Source organism: Echiichthys vipera (genome assembly GCF_963691815.1).
Source record: "Echiichthys vipera genome assembly, chromosome: 16".
Taxonomy (NCBI): Eukaryota; Metazoa; Chordata; class Actinopteri; order Perciformes; family Trachinidae; genus Echiichthys; species Echiichthys vipera.
The window spans coordinates 16670413-16688966 of NC_139841.1; the positions used below are offsets into that span (position 1 = coordinate 16670413).

An 18554-nucleotide genomic window follows, 5' to 3' on the forward strand; every position below is an offset into this window, starting at 1 on the left:
TAAGATGCCCCACGCGGGTGCAATTCTCCTTAATGAGAGGCTGTATGTGCTGCCTTCCTCCCTTTGTTCTTTCTTTGACCCTAATCATCTTGTGTGTGTGTGTGTGTGTGTGTGTGTGTCCTGTAAGTGAATCTCCTTCTTTAATACTAAGCTGAAAAGCAGATTTTCAGTCCTCTCTGGTTTAAGGCTTAAAGTTGCTCCTTAGACCACACGCTGTGAGATGTGTGTTCTGTTGCACCTGTAGTCACACCCACTGGTGATGTCACAGTGTACTGACACCGTCCAGAGTACAAAAAGGGAAAATATTGGATAGATTTGAAGAATGTGCTGCTAACTTCACTAACTGATGCCTCTACATGACCTACATAAGGAAACGAGACCATCAACAAGAATATTGGCTATTTCTATGGTTATTTTAATGCCTGCATCCAGGTCTGATTCCCCTTAAATCAGACAAAACAATTTACAGCATGCAGATCCGGCAGAAACTCCTTTATATCATACTCCAGCAGGGCCTCCAGCATTGCCTCCAGCAGCGACCAGCCCGCCACAGACTGACCCAGACCTGGTTTCGCTATTGCCTTCGACCCTGCAGTCGGAGCTCCAGCGAGAGGAAGAGACAAGTTTGCGGTCAGGAGCATCTTTTATGGGGTCCAGGAGGACATGTTTATCCACTTCAGTAGGTCGGCAGACAGAGAGAAGCTTCAGCGGGGCAGCAGGGTTTCTTATCTGCTGGAGGCCCTAGACAGTATAACTGGGGCTCCTGGAAGTAAAAGGAGGCACAGGAGAAGAGAAGGGAGTCTGGCAGCTGCAGATCTTTACACCATAAGCGGTGGCGCTCGTTGAAACACTGTTGCATTTGTGCACAGGGGCCGCCATAATCACTACAAAATTAAAGTTCATTGTTGTATCTTCAATGTGCTACGAGGGAACTCAAAAAGCCGTGTGTGCAGGTCACAAAAAAATGATATTACAGACCAACAGTTACATGGTTTCATCCTACATACTCATTCTTCTTCTTATTATTATTATTAATATTATTATTTGCATTTGTCCAGTGATATAATACAACAAAGTGCATTACATTCATTAGAATGAACCTTCAACCCCAGACAGTAAAAAAAGAGACACAGTTGATATTATGATAAAAAAAAAACAAGAAAACTATATCACAATATATACATTTTATATCTCAACACAGTGCTATGACGTAATCAGCTCATTACAGGCGCTGTCACTGGGTTTACTCAAAATAATCACTGCAATCTAGTCCTTGCCTTTCATCCTATATAGCTATATAATGAGGAAGAGCAAAGATGCAATTTGTCTGCATGGCTTCACTCTGTCTAACACATGTGAATGTAAAGTATGTGGGTTGGTGTTTGCGGTATCAATCCATGCATTCGCTCCTCGCCTGGAGATGGGTGTGTCCGACCAAATGTTAGGGGTGAAGTCTCCATTTAGGTTTTGGTAGTTTCAGTGTCACTTGCTTGCGTGTAACGTGTCCTGGAACTTTGTGCTTGTGTAGCGTACATGAAAGCCCTTTTTATTGATGCTGTCATCTGAGTGAAACTTCAAAACTATGGCATCTCCGGCCGAGTAGACTTCCTCTGGGGCCTGAGGAAAAGAAAAGACAAAAAGAGATGTTTTTTTTTTTTTGAAGAATAATTGAAACGTTGTTTACTATACAACGCTGGTAATTTTAGCCTTACCCCAGATCCACAATATCGTCCCAGCCTCGGAGACTTGATGTCAGCGCCGTCATACAGCTCCACATAATCATACCCGCAGTCCGCCTCCTCCTCGATGTCAAACACTTGGAAGATGATCTCCACTCCGTAACCCTTCTCGGCAGAGACCACCCAAAGACAGTCGGAGCCACTGGGGTAGTTGTTATCACCGAACTGGGCATGAGAGTAGAGATCTTTTGTCTTGACCTCAGCTTTCAGGCTTCCTCCACATTCTGGGAAATCACAACCACAAATTAGAGGGTCAAAAAGAGGATCTCGTAAAAGTGAAGAAAGAATGCAGCTTTTTAAACACAGCACAAAAACAAACCCATAGTTGAAAAATGTCACATTTTTGGTATCCTATTCTTTCTACAAAAGTGCCATTTTATTCATTTGCCAGGCCTTTTTAGGGGTAGAAAAGTTATAGTTGCTTGGCCTACCTGCTCTGTATGAAGCCTCAAAGCCTCTCTTCTGCACTGAGTTGTCTGAGAAAAAACGCAGGAACATTTTGTTGCCACTGGAGACGACTGGAGAAGGCTTTTTGGTGCCACAGAAGCGTCCGAGATGCGGGGCACGCGTGTCCCGCCCATCGTAGATCTCCAGATGGTCATAAGCGCACTCCAGATGAGCCTCCATGTCGATCTCATTGAAAACCTGCAAATCATTTTACTATGAATCACCCGATAAGTTGCTTATCAAATTTTTAATCTGGGTCATGACATAAAAGTAAAACAAAGTGACGTACAAGTTTGATACGATGGCCCGGGGTTGTGGACAGAGACCAGGTGCAGGCCTTCTTGCTGGGATACTTATCAGGCCAGTTGGGGCTGCTCATTGTGCCTGACACAGAGTTTACAGCATGATCACAGCCCGCTGTAAAACACAATAACATATCAGAACAAAACAAGGAAAGCTGCATCACTGAGTGGTCACATCATTTCCTCCTCTTTAACACAAGTGTCCTCTGGGGGTATTTCCCCTTGAATAGACATCTTCTGAAAATAATAAGTGGCTGTAAGTACCGGAAGTTTGTATGAAAACCAATCCAGACTGAGAACATCCATGTATATCAAACCTTTGTCACCGATCATGACCTTAAAGGGAGACACATTGATCCAACTATTTTTTGTATTTTATGCTTCCTGACATGATGATGTTCAAAGACTTTTTCTCACTCTGAGCCACAAATCTCCAATTCAGTAGCATTTCAAATACCAAACTTTCCATAATGCCTCAGCTGCATATTTAAAGATATGTATTGTAAAATTCCATACATTTTGCAACATACGACATGTAAACGGGGTAAAAATGTGACTAATGAAACTTGCCCAGTTAGATTTATAGATTTATATCTTTTTTGGATTATAAGTTTTCAGTAAATGTAATTTGAAATATGCAAATGATATGTATGATCTAATTAAACTTTTGGTGGATTTAGGAGAAATCTAAAGACACAAACAGACAATGTGTAGTAAAATAAACACCTAAATGTGTATTTAGTTTTTTTTTTCTTTCCACTAGTTAGGGAAGAAGACATGAAGACAAGTAAGCAAAATAGCCCAACATCTCAAAACTGACCAGTGCATGAATGATTATAAATTGTTTTTGCCTGTAGAGTCTTAAACGATCTGGGTGAAAAAGGTGAAGAATCAAACACTCAAATCTAAAACACATTTAATCGAGACTTACTGTGTTCTGGGTCAACTGACCCTTTTAAATCAAACACATGAGTGGACAGCAACAAACATCTACTGTACTGTACCTTCCTTGCAGTCGTGTTTATTGTCATGCAGCATGAAGCCGCTGCGGCACTGGCAGCTGTAGCTCCCAAAGGTGTTCACACACTCATGCTGGCAGCCTCCGTTTTCTTTGGAGCACTCGTCTATATCTGTTGAGACGGTAATGGTATTTTAATTAAAAAAACATGTGAATGTGTCACATTGCAGAACACATTGTGTTAACATTTTAGGCCCAGATCTGCAGCTGAGTGCGGAAACAAAAGGCTTTCTGTGTTACTCAAGGAGAAAGAATCTGTAGTATGAAACAACCCTGGGTCATCTCTCAGCAAAACATCTCTTGGGTTTTTAAAAAGCTCAGTTCTTCCTGTTCACATAAATCCATGGAGGAATGTCAAAAAATATATCCACAACTAGTTTTTCCAAATTATCCCATTTATGTGAATATGGTCCTGCTATCACAAGTGGATAAATAACATGGGAGTCCAAATAAGATGTGGATATGTGCCTATGTGGATTTTTAGACGGGCTATCAATATCTTTACTAATCACAAAAAGAGCAGGACATTTTTTGGACAACAATAGAATTAATCCTAGTCATCTGTGGTTTGATTAAGCAACAAATATTTATTTAAGGTTGTATGGCATTAATAATAATAATACATTTTATTCATAGGCGCCTTTCTAAGCACTCAAGGACATTTGTTAAAAACAGTGCAACACAAACAATAATAAAAATGTGGAGTAAACAAAATGATCAAATCAGGTAAAAATAACCACACAGTTTTTTCTCTTAGATCCTTCTGTTGGAATATGGACCTGGCACCCGAAACTGTGCCTTTTAATCCGTAAACTTGCAGTACACAAACTGAAAATATCCTTTACCAACATGTTGTTTACTTTCTGAGCTTTGCCTCAACGTTGTGTGTGTACGTCATCTGATTGGTTGATTCGGCCCGTATGTTGGGGACAAATGGTTTATCCAATCAGCAACCAGTATTTTTGCCTCTTCCCAAAGGATCTCCAAGCGAAAGTTCCCAGATGGATATGCTGAGCAAATGCGAATCTATCAGTCTGGCGGAGTCAGGTGAGTGCGACATGGCAGAAAGGTAAGAATTGCTTAAAACAACAAGCTACTACTACAGTAGGTTATTGAGTTGTGCAAAATAAATCTAAGCTTCACAAACTGTCAAAATACACATTCTCGTGTCAGACACTGAAGACAGCTGCCTGTATTGCTGTTGGAGAGAGTGATGATGGTCTTGGACATTACTTGCACAGTGCTTCATTTCTCGGTACTTCTTGAATACTTTGTGACTTACCAGAGAAGAAGTGAGCCTTAAAGCCCCTCTTGGAGACAGTGTTGTCAGACTTGAACTCAATCCGCATGTTGTTTTGTTGGGAGGTGATGACCTCGGGTTTCTCCGCTCCACAGAACTTCCCGTGAAGCTCTGAGTCTGAACTCAACCCACTGCGCACCTCCACATAGTCATATTTACACACCTGGTGGTAAACACTGGAACATTTTACTTACTAAAGAGGACAAAGAACTGGCCTGTTAAATGATCATGATTTCAGCAGCTTATCTGATAAAAAAAATGTCTGCAGAAAGACTACAGTACCGGAAAAACATTACTATTGTTAACTTACATCGTTCCCTTCGGTCTCGAACACATCAAACCCCAGAGTGATGCGATACTGAATGGGCGCCACAAGCTGCCACACACAGTTCTTGTTGGGTGGGTATTCTTTGGGCCACCCGGGGGTGGTGAGGGAGCCATTCAGCTTGGTGATGAAGCCACCACAGGCAGCTGCTGGTGGGAGAAAACAATGATTTTAGTGGAATAAGTGTGACAGACTAACACCAACATAAATTACATCATATCCATTTGTGTGAATTTGTGAAACCTATTAATTAACCACATGCAGAAAGAGATTACAAAGACATGTTAAGAAATAAAGTTATGACCAAGTATCCATGTATTGGAAACAGTGGTCATGGAATAAAGGGGAGTACTGTCCTCTGGTGGTAGAACAGAGACTACCAGGTACTCATGTCCCGTGTTCATTTTAAATACTTTGGATAAATGTCAGATACGATTAATCGTTGTCATCTATCTATCTGATGACAAAAAGATTTCTGACTTAATTGTTTCAGTCGATACTTCAAAGCTGCAGTGAATATGTGGAACTCAATTCAATAAATTCAGCCTGTTGATCAGGCCTAAACATAACTGAACTTAAATGGAAACAAATGTCAACTGCAGGTACTGCAGTAAAACTGGAAACAGGGGGAAACAGGTGTTTGTAGGCAGATTTGATTGTGTTTGGACAGAGCCAGTCTAGCTGTTCCCTTCTTTACAGTGATTAGGTCCAATATTGTGCTAATTTTCAGGTTCATACATGTATTTTGGGGGTTTCTGCTTACTGTTTTCATAATATAATGTTCAAAAAACACATTTCTTTCTCATACTGTCTGTCTGAATATATTTACCCTCTGTTTAAAAGCCACTTTTTGGGGTCTTTTCCATCTGCGTTCTCTGCGTCTCTGCATCATCATTTCAGCCGAGGAATGACTGCAACAGCACTGTAGCTACTCTTTCTATCTATGTATAGTATAGTTGGGACATCACAACCACACAGAAGTCCTGATGGCTTGTTCAAAGATAGAGTTTCTGAATAGGGACTGAGTGCATTTCTTTGTGGATTGAGCATTTTGATACTTTCACAGTATTTATACAGCACCTCAACCTGCCTCATTATAAAAAATGACATGGAAATCACACTTATTAAGATATTGGAGCTTTAAACTAAGCTATGCTAACCAGTTTCAGGCTAATCTTATATTTAACAGAAAGTTTTTCGAGGGGAATCAATTTCTAAAATGGCAACTTTCACTTAAAGACCACCACCATGGTCAAAAGCGTTCACTCAGAGCAGAGCGCAGACTCCAGTTGACCTGGCTTGCAGGTTTAACGTGTTGCGTCATGCTCTACACTCACTCTCACAGCTGCGTCTGTCAGCTGCCAGCTCATATCCGGGGTCACAAGCACATCTGTAGCTGCCCAGCGTGTTTATGCAGCGCTGCTCGCAGTGACCCTTGTCAGGTCTGGAGCACTCGTCCATCTCTGGCACAAATGAAAAATTGTCAAGATGGAACCAGAAGTTATTTTTTTATTTCTGGTTTGTAACAGAAATTACTTTCTGACCTTTAAAAAAGTTGGCTGCAAACCCAGCTTTGTTGACCGAGCCGTCGGACACAAACTTCAGCCAGAGCTGGTTTGAGCTGCTTTTGATGTCGTCAGGTTTGTCGTAGCCGCAGAAACGGCCGAGCAGCGGGCTGCTCTCTGAGCTGCCATCCCGCACCTCCACATAGTCGTAGGCACAGCTGTCATGTCTCTCAATCTGCAGTGGAAGCGAGGACAGTGGGGTTTGCACAGACATTACATCAGATTATAGTGATGTTTTAACAGGCATCTTCTGGACTGGCCAACTGAAACAAAGGTAAGAGCTAACAAAAATAAAGTTCCTGGCAACCTGAGGGAATTTATGGAGTATTTTCCCAGTATAACAATATATTCTTAATATGTAAACAATCCAAACAAGCGATTTTACCTCAAATGACTGAAAGGAGAGGCCAACATTGAAACCCTCTGCTACTGTGATTTTCCACATACACACTTTGTTGGACTGGTAGTCATCGGGATAATTGGGGGACTGGATCTGGCCGCTGTCCCGCTTCACCTCTCCCCCACAGATGGCTGCACCAGAGGTGAGAAGTTATTTGTTTCATCCAGGCATTTCTATATACTTCTACCTCTAGTTATCTACATTATACAGTTCAAAGGGACATGTAAAACCTCTCAAACCTGATATAATTAGTGATGGTTCACGTGGGAATGTAGTATTATGTAAAGTGTATGTTAGAATCTACATCTTGTCAATGCTGTACCTTCATAGACAGCTGAAAAGCCTTTGCCCAACCAACTGCTGCTGCTTCGGAATTCAATCCACAGTTGACTGTCGGTTGAGATGATTTGATCCGGAAGTGTGTCTCCACAAAAACGGCCTGCCAAAGTACATAAAAAAATAATGAAAAATAAGTGTTTTGTACTGAGTATGTGGAGGGATGACATCGCCTCAAGTTAACGGATGATACTCAGAGGAGATAGAGGAGAGAAGGTCTGTTGTAAATCAAGACCTTTCAGAGGAGCTTTTCTCCAGAACCCATCTCGGACCTCCACGTGGTCGTACCAACACAAGTGGCTCCTGAAGAGGTCCATGGAAGTAAAATTCAGAACAATCTATGAGACAGAAAATACACACGGAGGGCAGAGTGTTACAGGAAAAAATTTATCAAAATGTAACGTTAATCTAGATTAATGAGATTCATAAGAATAAAAAATGTCTTCCTATTTTAGTTACTTCCAGGTTTGAAAAATGTGACATTAGCTAGCCAGTGATTCATTATAATTCACTGTTTAATAAATCGTTAAGCTAACATTAATCCTTTGATTGAGGTAAGTTTTAATCAAAGTATGAATCTTGAGAAGAAACTAGAATTTCCACCTTGCAGTTGTACACCTTCGTCCGAACGACTAAGATCAATATTATGTAATGATCAATTGTCTCACTGACCTTGAATATGATTACAATAAATGTAATGATTTTTTATACACGTCTGTGCATTATATCACTGCTGGTGTACAGTATGTTATAAATGCAGCTAAAGAGTGTTGAGGGGTAGTTTTCTTGAACATTGTGAGTGAGTAGATACTGGCATATATTAAGGTTATTATTAGGTCCCCTATTGTAAAAATTGAGATTTCCATGTTTTTTTTTATTACTAGAAAGTCGGTTAAGGTATTATATAAATATTGTTTTAAAGTGTAGTATCAAAATGCTCAATCCACAGAAAAAAGGACACAGCCTGTATTCAGAAACTGTGTCTTTAGCCGTCAGGACTTCTGTACGATTGTGATGTCACAACTGTACTGTATATACGGTATATGTAGAAAGAGTCACAACAGTGTCATTCTCCAGCTTCAATGATGTATGAGAAAGTATGAGAAAATAATGACTTTTTAGAACATTAAAGCATGTAAACATGTTCTAGTAGAAATCCAAAATACAACTGTGAACTTGTAAATGAGCATTATACGGGACCTTTGAAATGAAACTACCACTTATTTGTCATCTCTCACTCACCTTCTCTCCAGGGGTGACAGAAATCCTCCAGACACAGTGAGCGTACGCCGAATAGCCGTTTGGATACCCAGGGGATGAGAAGTTTCCATCACTCTCCTGCAGGCTGTCCCCACACCCTTTAACAACCAGACGCCATAACATTCACATGGTTATACAACAATAGTCCAGAAAAATTACATTAATGTCCCATAAAAACAAACAAACAGTTTATTTTATCTTAAGTGCACAGTCTGTCATGATGTGTAATATCTAATTGGCTTTGAAAATGATAAAAATGTAAAATCAAGGTGTTATACTTTCTCCACATATAAGGAAGCTTACTTGCACACTTGTAGAGTTTGCGGGCTTGTGCAATGTCCCCTTTGCTAAGCCTAGTCCTCTGTCCAATAGGGGGCCTGACTCCATTGACGTCATAACGGGGCAAGATCGTGTCTAAGAAGATGCCTCTGTTTTAGACGGAATCACACATGTGAGCAGTTCATCCTCAGAGAAGATAAAATAAATCGAATCATTCAAAAATAAATTACATCACATGCTGATGTGCAGATTTTTCAAAAGTTCACACAGGTTTTTTTTCTCAATCCGACTCCTGTTCAGCGCTTTGGTACTTTATTGATTCTGATAATCTCTCACTGGGTTTGGAGCTTGCTCTTGCATAGTTTCCATGGTGATGCGCCCATGAATGACAGGCATGTGCAAACAGAGCACTCTGAATGGGGCCTTTTGACGGTTGCCAGCCGGCTCACTGGAGCCCGCTTCTGAATGCCAGAGAAAAAGGCCACTCCAGCCCAAATTGTTCAACAAAGCCTGAACTACCAGGCCTTTATTTAGCTTGGCTCACTTCCATGACCCAGACCAGCAAAGCAGCGATGGAGGTAAAAAACCAAAGCACAGAGAAAAGCAACGGGGGCAACAACATGCACGAGACAGAAATGAAAAGGAGACTAGTGTGAAACTGTTTCTGTGACAATAAAAGATCAAATCCCCTGAGGTTTCCTATGGAGCTTGTTTAGCAAAGCTGAATGAAGGGACAAACACCAGGTCAGTGTAGGAGCTCAGCTGATAATGCAGCACGATATTAGGAGGTCTTTGGGTGGACAAATGACCATAAACCCTGTATTAAAACTGTGCAACCATAGTAACAAGCCAGATCTCAAATATGTAGTCATTCCAAACTGTAAACTGCAGAAATATAAAGGTGTTTAACGACTGTCAGAAGTAAGGTGTTGGTGATGAAGGCCTGAGCAGGCTGGTGCACTGTTTGTTGCCAGTTAAAATATACAGGCAGGGTGGACCGAATGAATCACCAAATGCTCAACAGCATGCTGCCCCAGTGGAGCTGTTTAAATGGCCTGTTAATGTGACCAAGGGTGGAGCTGAAAACAAAGCCCACCTGGGAAATAAATGTGAAAAAGAATTCTGTCCAGTCGCTTTAACACAAAACTAACTTCATGAAAAGAAAAGCATAAGAAAGCATCACATGCAAACCTGGAAAATGTATTCCTTGCATAATGCATGATGCTGCCAAAGTCGTAAACCTCCCCAAGTGAGTCGACTTCGCCTGGCTCCATCTTCAGGAAGTTATACTCCTGTCCTATTAATATACGGATAAATCAGAGGACTAAAGGCAAAGAGAAACATCTGGAGGGTCAGGCTTTTTTCATGTTGACACAGTAAAACAGTACCTGCTTGGATGTTGTCTCTGATGATGCTTACATGCTCATCACGGTCCGGACGTGTGTGTTCATGCCAGAAGCCGATGACGTGGCCCAGTTCATGCACCACAATGCCAAACTTATCGCAGTTCTTTCCGATGGAGATGGCCTGAGGTCCGCCACCTCTCCTCCCCACGTAGGAGCAGCACCTGCAGGGAGCCACACTGTTTAGCTCCACATCCTGGAGCACCTGCAGAACAAACACTGGCTCTTTGTTCCTTGTGAATATCAAAGGACCATACGACTAAGTATTGTTCGCAAGTTTAAACTAAACTTATTAATAAGTTAGCTATACTTGTCATTCATGTTGACCTTTGTAGAATGCCAGTTTTAAGGTTTAAGGTTCTTGGATGTAATTTTTCCTACAGTCCCAGGCAGCCATTGCTCTCTATTTGTTTCTGTATACTTAGATAGCCAATTAGCAGACTCTTCAAACTTGCTTGAGTTTAGTAATCTTTCACCAACATCAAGTATGCATGAACATTTTAGAAAACAGTTGCTTTTTGACACATCCGGAAGCCACTGATAGACATCAGCATTCCTTTGGAGATGCGTTTCTGGCCACTGGATGAGTGTAAGTCATCTATTCACTCTTCTTTTAGCTCCACCTAGTCCAGAGGTAAATATTGGGTTATTTAGCTGCTAAATGCTCCACTGTGTTCACCAGCCTGTTGTGAACTTTATCAGTCTTATAATGTCTCCTCCGATCAAAATAGCTAAAAACAATATACAGTACACTTCTGTCCAGCCAACCCTGTCTCCTAAAATATTACTTTCCCATACAACTAATCTGCATTCTCATTCACATTTCGAGGAAAAAATATAATTATGTCCTGGACTGCTTTTGTTTTGATGTATTACAGATACGTTTCTTATCAAAATTCAACAAAGGACAGCTGCTTGTGTCCCGTGTGAAACCAAGTCAACATTGACTTATTTCAACTTATGTATGTAAGTTCATTCACGTAGCATACTTGATTTACATCACTTAGCACTTACATTACATAGGTTACTTGTTTTAACCCATACCACAATCTTTTTCTAAACCCAACCAAGTTTCAATTCACAACATAAACCAGGTGTTTAAAACTGTGACAGTTTCACAACGTGCACATGTTGCCGGTACAACATATATATATATATACGTATGTTATATGTTTCCCTTGAAAGTAATTGAGAACACAGCTGAGTTGTATGAGAACATATTTATTTAGGCCACAGAGTTGGCTGTGCAGGTACTGTATATTGTTTGGGGCCAGAAAGAGAAAACAATGAGCTCAAAGTAAATAAAACATCATGTGAAAATGAATGGACGCCTTGTACAGTAGAAACATTTCGATACAGATTTCTATAACACAACTGTATCATATGGCAGGCTGCAACATTATCTACGTGCTAATCTGTTAATCTAATCTCTACTTTCCGTCCGTCCCCTATATGTTACCCTCTTAACTCAAGTTAGAAGTTCCCCATTTCCGATTACAAGTGAACGAAGCATAACTGTTAGTGACGAGTTCAGCTGGCAGGCCAACTGCACTTACATGGCAGCGTATTTACATCTAGCGCGAATGTCGCCACAGACAGGGATATTATAATACTCATCAAAAAGGCAAGTAAAGGTGCTTTCATTAGTGGGTCATATGATCCACCACCATTGTTTGAACTCACTCTTTGATAGGTAGTGACTTAAAAGACAATTAAATAGATGAAAATCTTACGGAGTACATATTTAAGAAGGAAACTAAACAAAACCTACACAAAATAGATAATTTAAAAAATGAGCACCCAACTCACCCACAAGGTCGGTAGGTGAAAACAATGTAGCTTTCTTCAGTCGTTCTCTCAGTGAACGTTACACAAGTGTGTTTCTCCCAGTGACGCATCGCCTGACGGAAAATGGCTCTCTGACTGCCTGAAAGGAATTAGACTTTGACAGCTTCAGCAGGTCAAAACCGCACAAGGCAACCGACACATGCTGGGCTGAACAGCAGACAACTCCACTGTAAGAACATATGACTGATTTACTGTTTCCATTCACAACTCACCAGTGAAATTCCCACTGATCACGTACGGTATGATGCCGTCCGGCCAAACTCGCTCAGGTCTGGAAGTGGCTGCTCTCCGCCGACGATGGAGACTCTGTCTGTCTGTAGCTCTCTTGCTCCTGACGCTCTCATTGGAAGTGGACCCGTTGACTGTAAAAGAAAATCCCTTTATGAACTCACTAAACAGTCAGAATTATTCATAGATTAGTCAATGTATCCCAGCTTTGATACCTGAGTCTGTGTGGTTGGTCTGGATGGTGTGCTGTGTATCATCCCTGGTGTGGGCATATTTGAACATGCGGAGGTCATCTTCATCAAGGGCAATATCTCCCAAAAAGGCAGCTGGGGTGAACACAGGGATACACAATACATACACAAAGCTAAAGTTCTGTTAATTTACACATTATATCATTTGATTTACTCATGTGCGTTAGTGGTTTCACGAACAAAGCAAATACAATAATGTGAATAAGTGACATTTAGGGATGCTGGTAGGCCATTTTTTTAACCTGTGGACAGAGCCGAGCAAGCTGTTTCCCCCCGTTTCCAGTCTTTATGCTAAGCTAGCCATCTGCTTGTTCCGTTCTCACTTGGAGCACGTTCAATCTGAAAACGGCGTGCACCGTTTTGCTACGTTTTCCAGGTTGAACAATGTGTTGCCTCAAAATGGTGTGAAACAGGCTTTGAGGTGTGTTCACGTTTGGTGAATGTGTCAGAGGTGTTACCCAATCAGTAGCAATGTGTATGTAAACACAACAGGGTGTTCAATGCACCACCGTTTCAGTTCAAATAAATGTTTTGCCACGCTTTGACAGGGCTGAACACACCCCAGATCAGCAGTAATTGCAGGTGTGTTTTTGAATCTCATTTCTCAGAGATTCAAACTGTTTTGCCTGTGTGAGTCAGTCAATTGGTTAATTTCTTTAGATTTTTGCTTGTTTTTGAAGCTCCATCATCAGTGGTGGTCTTTTATTTGTTTGTTCAGCTGTATATACATTTACTCCCAATGCTAGCAGAGACCAGAAAAATCAGTACGCGGCTTCACACACAAGTGATTTGAAGAGTGAGTTTGTTGCCTTTCTGGTGGACTAACCACTGCTGGGCATGCTGATTCAGTTCATAATACTGAAAATCCAAGGGCTTTCATCACCTCATTTGACAAAATATAGTAACTTAACAGACATTTATACAAACATCTTCAAGATTATTAATGTAGCAAAGAGATATGAGAGTGGTATAAATCACAAAAAAGTATAATTATTTATACGGTAAACCAGGAACCAAGATTTACACATATTAACTCCTTATCTCATACTTACCATCTAACTATATGCAGTAGTAGTATTATGCTGCTTTAGTAGTAAATTAAATGAATTGCTTTGCACAGACAGAACTAGTTTCATGATTTCACAGCCAAAACTCCCTGCATGCTTATGTCGGAATCTGTGTCCGGAGAAGATGCCTGAATGAGACTTCAAGTGTCTGTTTGATCAGCAAATACACCGACTGAGCACACAAACTTAAACATATTGGAGGACTGTCCAGCTTCTGTGTCATTTTAAAGAACGAAGACGTGAGGTGAATACTTACAAGGTTGGGATCACACTATGCTGGAGCTTCATACGGCCTATAGATTACTATAGAATACTAGAATGATCTGCATACGTAGCAGAGATACATGAATGTTTCCATATTCAGCTCAGTAACCAAGGTGTGGAGTCCTTTAAATGCCCGGTAAGGTGGAGCAGTACATCTTTACTATGAGAGGAAACTCATTCGTCTTCTAAAATGAGTCAGGTGTGGCTGACCATCTGGACCGTGATTGTCCTCTGAGCTCTCCAGCATCACTGTATATTTGTTTTGTGTTTGTTTAGCGGCATGGAGTCCTCAAAAACGATTCTTATGTTTTGTACATGGCACAAACACATGGTTCATCTCTTCTTGGTATGCATTGCCGTGTAGAGAGAATGATCACAATCCTGAACTGATTTTGCTCTTTGACGCCAAACTTCATTGCTTTGTTACTTTTCCAACAAAAGATGCATCACGGCCACTGCCACAGTATATTTGATTTCTATACCTACAAGTTACTTTTCCGATCAATATTTTACACACAAATGTCACACGGACATCACATTAGACAAAACTCTTAACACAAACTTAAGCAATTAATTTTGGATTGTCCTTAAAATTGGCTCAGAATCATTGACTCAATGATGAGAAAATATCTTTGTATTCTTATTGTAATTCCACTGAAAGAGATGGGGTCATTCAGCATAATGAGTACTGTTACTTTTAACACTTTAAAGGGAGGGTTTGGATCTTTTGAAGTGGGGTTTTGCGAGGTCACTTATCCATAGTCAGTCTACAGATGGCTGCTGGCATGCCCCCAGTTTGGAAACGCAGTCAGGAGTGCTTACAGTAATGTACTGCTGTTGATGGGGGCAGCAGCTAAATATAAAAAGGTTATATCAGTTTAAGTGTCTGCTATATTTAAAATAGTTTCACTGCTTTATCTTGCCATCCAACGGCCCTTTATAACAGGGAACTGAAGTTGTTCTACAGCTCTCTTCAAAGCCACCAGACTGCATTGACAGAAACAGTAATATAGCCTTGCAGAACATAGGACAACCCCTGTTAGTGTCCAACTGCTGCCTCAATTGGTTAATTAGTTAGTTTTGTTTGTAACCCTTTTAAAAAACCAAAGTCTCTCAATAACCAGCAACTCCTGTGTTCTGAGAGGTAAAATTACTGTTTATATGAATGGAGTCTGGTGGCTTTGACGAGAGCGTATCCAACAGCTTCAGTTCCCTGTCGGAAAGGGAAACTGAAAGTTAAAGGAAGTGACTGTGCTGAAGAGTTGTAATTTATAGCTTAAATAGCTACTCAATATGTGCTAAAAAAAGAAAAGAAAAGAAAAGAAAATTGGTTCCTTTCAGATAATTCAACCTTAGCAGCTGAAGATTGGAGGACACGGAAGAGCAATCGTAAGAAATCAATCATGCCTAAAGCAGGAATGTTTGTCTTGGACAGAAAACTCGACTACAGTTGGGTCGTTGGCTTTAAGAAAATGTGCTGAAATGAGTGGGAAAAACATCAACTTCTGCCTTAAAATACAAAGGCGAAAATCTGAAGCCCAAATCAGGATTTCTGGCTCCAGCAGCTGACGAAGACGACACTGAGTGGTAAATCTAAAGGTTTTTAAAACATCTCACACACATTTGAACCATGGTCTCTATTCCTTCTATGGGATTAACATTTTGTTTCCATTATTTTGGCCCTCCTGTATAAATCAGGATCTCGTGCTGTACTAGTCGAGCAGAACAGCTCACTAGAGGCTTTCCCGTTAAATACCTCATTTGGCCATGTGATGTAACAACCTTTGAAAGTCCAAATGAAAAGACATAGCAGGCCCTGTGTCGGCCTTTGAAGTGAATTCACTCATGCAAAGGGTGACTGTAAATGACGGTCACCCCTGCAGTGTGCACCCCATGCCCTGAAGCCAGAGGGATTTCACCGGCGTCCAGCCGAGGACTGCGCTGGCACGGCCTCAATGACCTCCAGTCTCCAGGCAACTGTCTTAGAGAAGAAGAGTGGTGTGTTTTGGAAGTTTCAGAAGTCACAAGTGAAAAGGGACCCCAACCAGCTGGAGGCCCCCTAATAACCAATGTAATTGTTTGGCATGTAAGATGATAAGGGAAAAAGTTGCATATTCATTAACACTGGAGCGTTGCAAAGGTACGGCAGGCAGATTTACTGAATCAGAGACAGTCCGGCAGCTTCCTGACAATTCATTTAGATTTGACATTTATATATATATAATGATGCATCATTGAAATGACATTGGTATCATACATATCTGCATTTCTATAATTGATATGGTTACTTTTATCTACTGAATGAACAGGAAACTTGACGTGCTTTAAAAATAGGTGTGATCCTTTTAACTTAAAATGCACGAACTGCAAGTTTGAGGTATTTGTACTTCACTTGAGCACATTCATTTTAAGCTATTTGATACTTGTACAATTATCTCTGTCTCAAATGGAAACATTAGAAAAACAACATAGTGCACCTAAATGCATTAGTATTAAGGATCTAATAACACAATATAAAACCATAAAAGGGGCCATTCTGTAGTCTAATGTGTAGGCTTCTTTTTTCTTTTTTTTCTTTTTTACAATTGAGTACGTTTTGCTGCTTATACTTTTGTACTTTTGTACATCCTGTGGTTTTACTTCTTCGACCATTAGAACTTGAACATAACTTGTTGAATCAAGGTGATTTTTCCTCATGGAAAGAGAAAAACAAGTAAATATAGGGATAAAAACATCTTCTAATACAGTAACTCGTGAATAAATGATATGTCAGACTTTGAATAAGGGCTTTTACTTAATTGATTGTTACTTAATTGTTAATAAACTAACAGTACGATGAAAATATGGAGGTAGTTTTTGTTGTTGCATTTTTTTTTAGCCTACATGTTATCCTAAATTGTCACTTAAGATGCAATGAACTTCCTATGGGGCCTAGGGGGTCATGATATTGGAGACACACCGAAAGGTAATGCTACAGATCAATAAAGGAATTAAAATGCACTGTACCAGCTTTACAGGGATCCTTGTAGTCGATTGCATCACCGAGGTGGGTAAAGTTCGTATCCACAAACTCCCAATCAGCCGCCAGAGAAACGCGCAGACCGCACAGCAGGAACAGAAATGTCGGAGCGACTTCCATTACTTATGATCTAATATCAACAAGAGGAAAAGTTGGTCATTTAAGGAGCTGAAATGAGAGCAAGAAAAAAAAAGTTCCTCGACAGCGGCGGTGGGATTTTAGAAACACAGCGCTGTTTTCTCACGTCTCCATTCCGCTGCAGTGATTCGCTGCCAGCTGAGAGCAGAGCCACACAGTTCTCTACTAAACACACAGCCATGACTATAAGCCAGAGAGGTACTTCACCTGCAGACATGGGTTCAACTTCTTTCTTTCTTTCTCTCTTTCTTTCTTTCTTTCTGTCTGTCTTTCTTTCTTTCTTTCTTTCTGTCTGTCTGTTTTTGTTTTATTTTGTGTTTTGTGTTCTGAACTTGAGTTTGGAGCCAAATTATCAGATTAAAAACAAGAGAAAAGCTTCATTGTCACCTGTTATAGAATCTATATTTGCACACCGACACAATGTGTTAACAACAGCACATTTTCTGCAACTCATTTAAAAGATCAGCTCTAATTCTTTTATTCCAACAGGCTCTTTCTGAGACTCCGGCTTCCAAGATGTTCTCAATAGGAGTTCATTCTTGACCGGATACACCTGCAGCTTCTAAAACACTTAAAGAGAGAAAAGTATCCACTTACTGAGTGTGATGAGTTTAATGTCCTCCTCAGCCCGTCCATCCCTGTGAATGTAACATTTAAACCTATGCAAACTGATGTGTTTAGTTTGTCCGCTTAAATTTGGTAAAACTAAGAGATAAATCCTGTTTTCTGCTCTTCATCAGAGCTACTTTACTGCTGCACGGTGCCATGCAGTGATGGCAAGAGAGGATTCAGTCTCCTCTATGAACTGTTTTATGTTGGCACAGACAGAAAGGACTACTGCCATGTTGTTTTTTGTATTTGGGTGAAAGGCCCAACAACTGTCACTTCAGTTTAGTTGGTTTGGTGTCAAAGGATCTCTCTATTTGCAGCAGCTAAAGTTGCTTTGAGATTATCAACAGTTTTTAACTGAGCCACACAAAATGGCCTGTATATTTTAGTCATACATTAAACATGAACATAGCTTTAAAGGAATAGTTCAACATTAGTTAGAAGAAAATCTCAATACCATTCATATATTTTTTGGCCTACATCAGAATTAGAATCAGAGTCAGAAATACTTTATTAATCCCTGGGGGGGTAATTGTTTTTGTTTCAAACTCCAGCTATACAAAAAACTACAGAAATATAAAACAGCATATATGTATATACCATATATATAACTATATATATGCGTTTTCAAAATTACAATGGTAATGTATATACTTTTTGTATATACAGTGGCGCTTAGCGTAGTTTAGCATAAACACTGGAAGCAGGAGGGAAACAGCTAGCCTGGCACTGTCCAAAGGTAACATCTGCTTACCA

General features: G+C 40.4%; 1 protein-coding gene across 1 annotated transcript; it reads right to left on the minus strand.

Moving 5' to 3' along the window:
* Nucleotides 1–1299: 1299 nt before the first annotated feature.
* LOC310958889 (bone morphogenetic protein 1-like) lies at nt 1300–17200 on the minus strand. Its single transcript, XM_083930042.1, has 20 exons — nt 17039–17200; nt 12666–12776; nt 12435–12584; nt 12184–12301; nt 10360–10538; nt 10163–10268; nt 8996–9120; nt 8675–8790; nt 7668–7770; nt 7419–7535; nt 7082–7227; nt 6676–6871; nt 6469–6594; nt 5117–5277; nt 4789–4969; nt 3493–3618; nt 2476–2603; nt 2171–2384; nt 1713–1963; nt 1300–1617 (listed from the first exon to the last, which is right to left on the minus strand). Exons 1-20 carry the CDS (start codon nt 17169–17171, stop codon nt 1483–1485), a joined length of 2922 nt encoding a protein of 973 aa, XP_083786168.1. The 5' UTR covers nt 17172–17200; the 3' UTR covers nt 1300–1482.
* Between the last annotated feature and the right edge of the window lie 1354 nt (nt 17201–18554).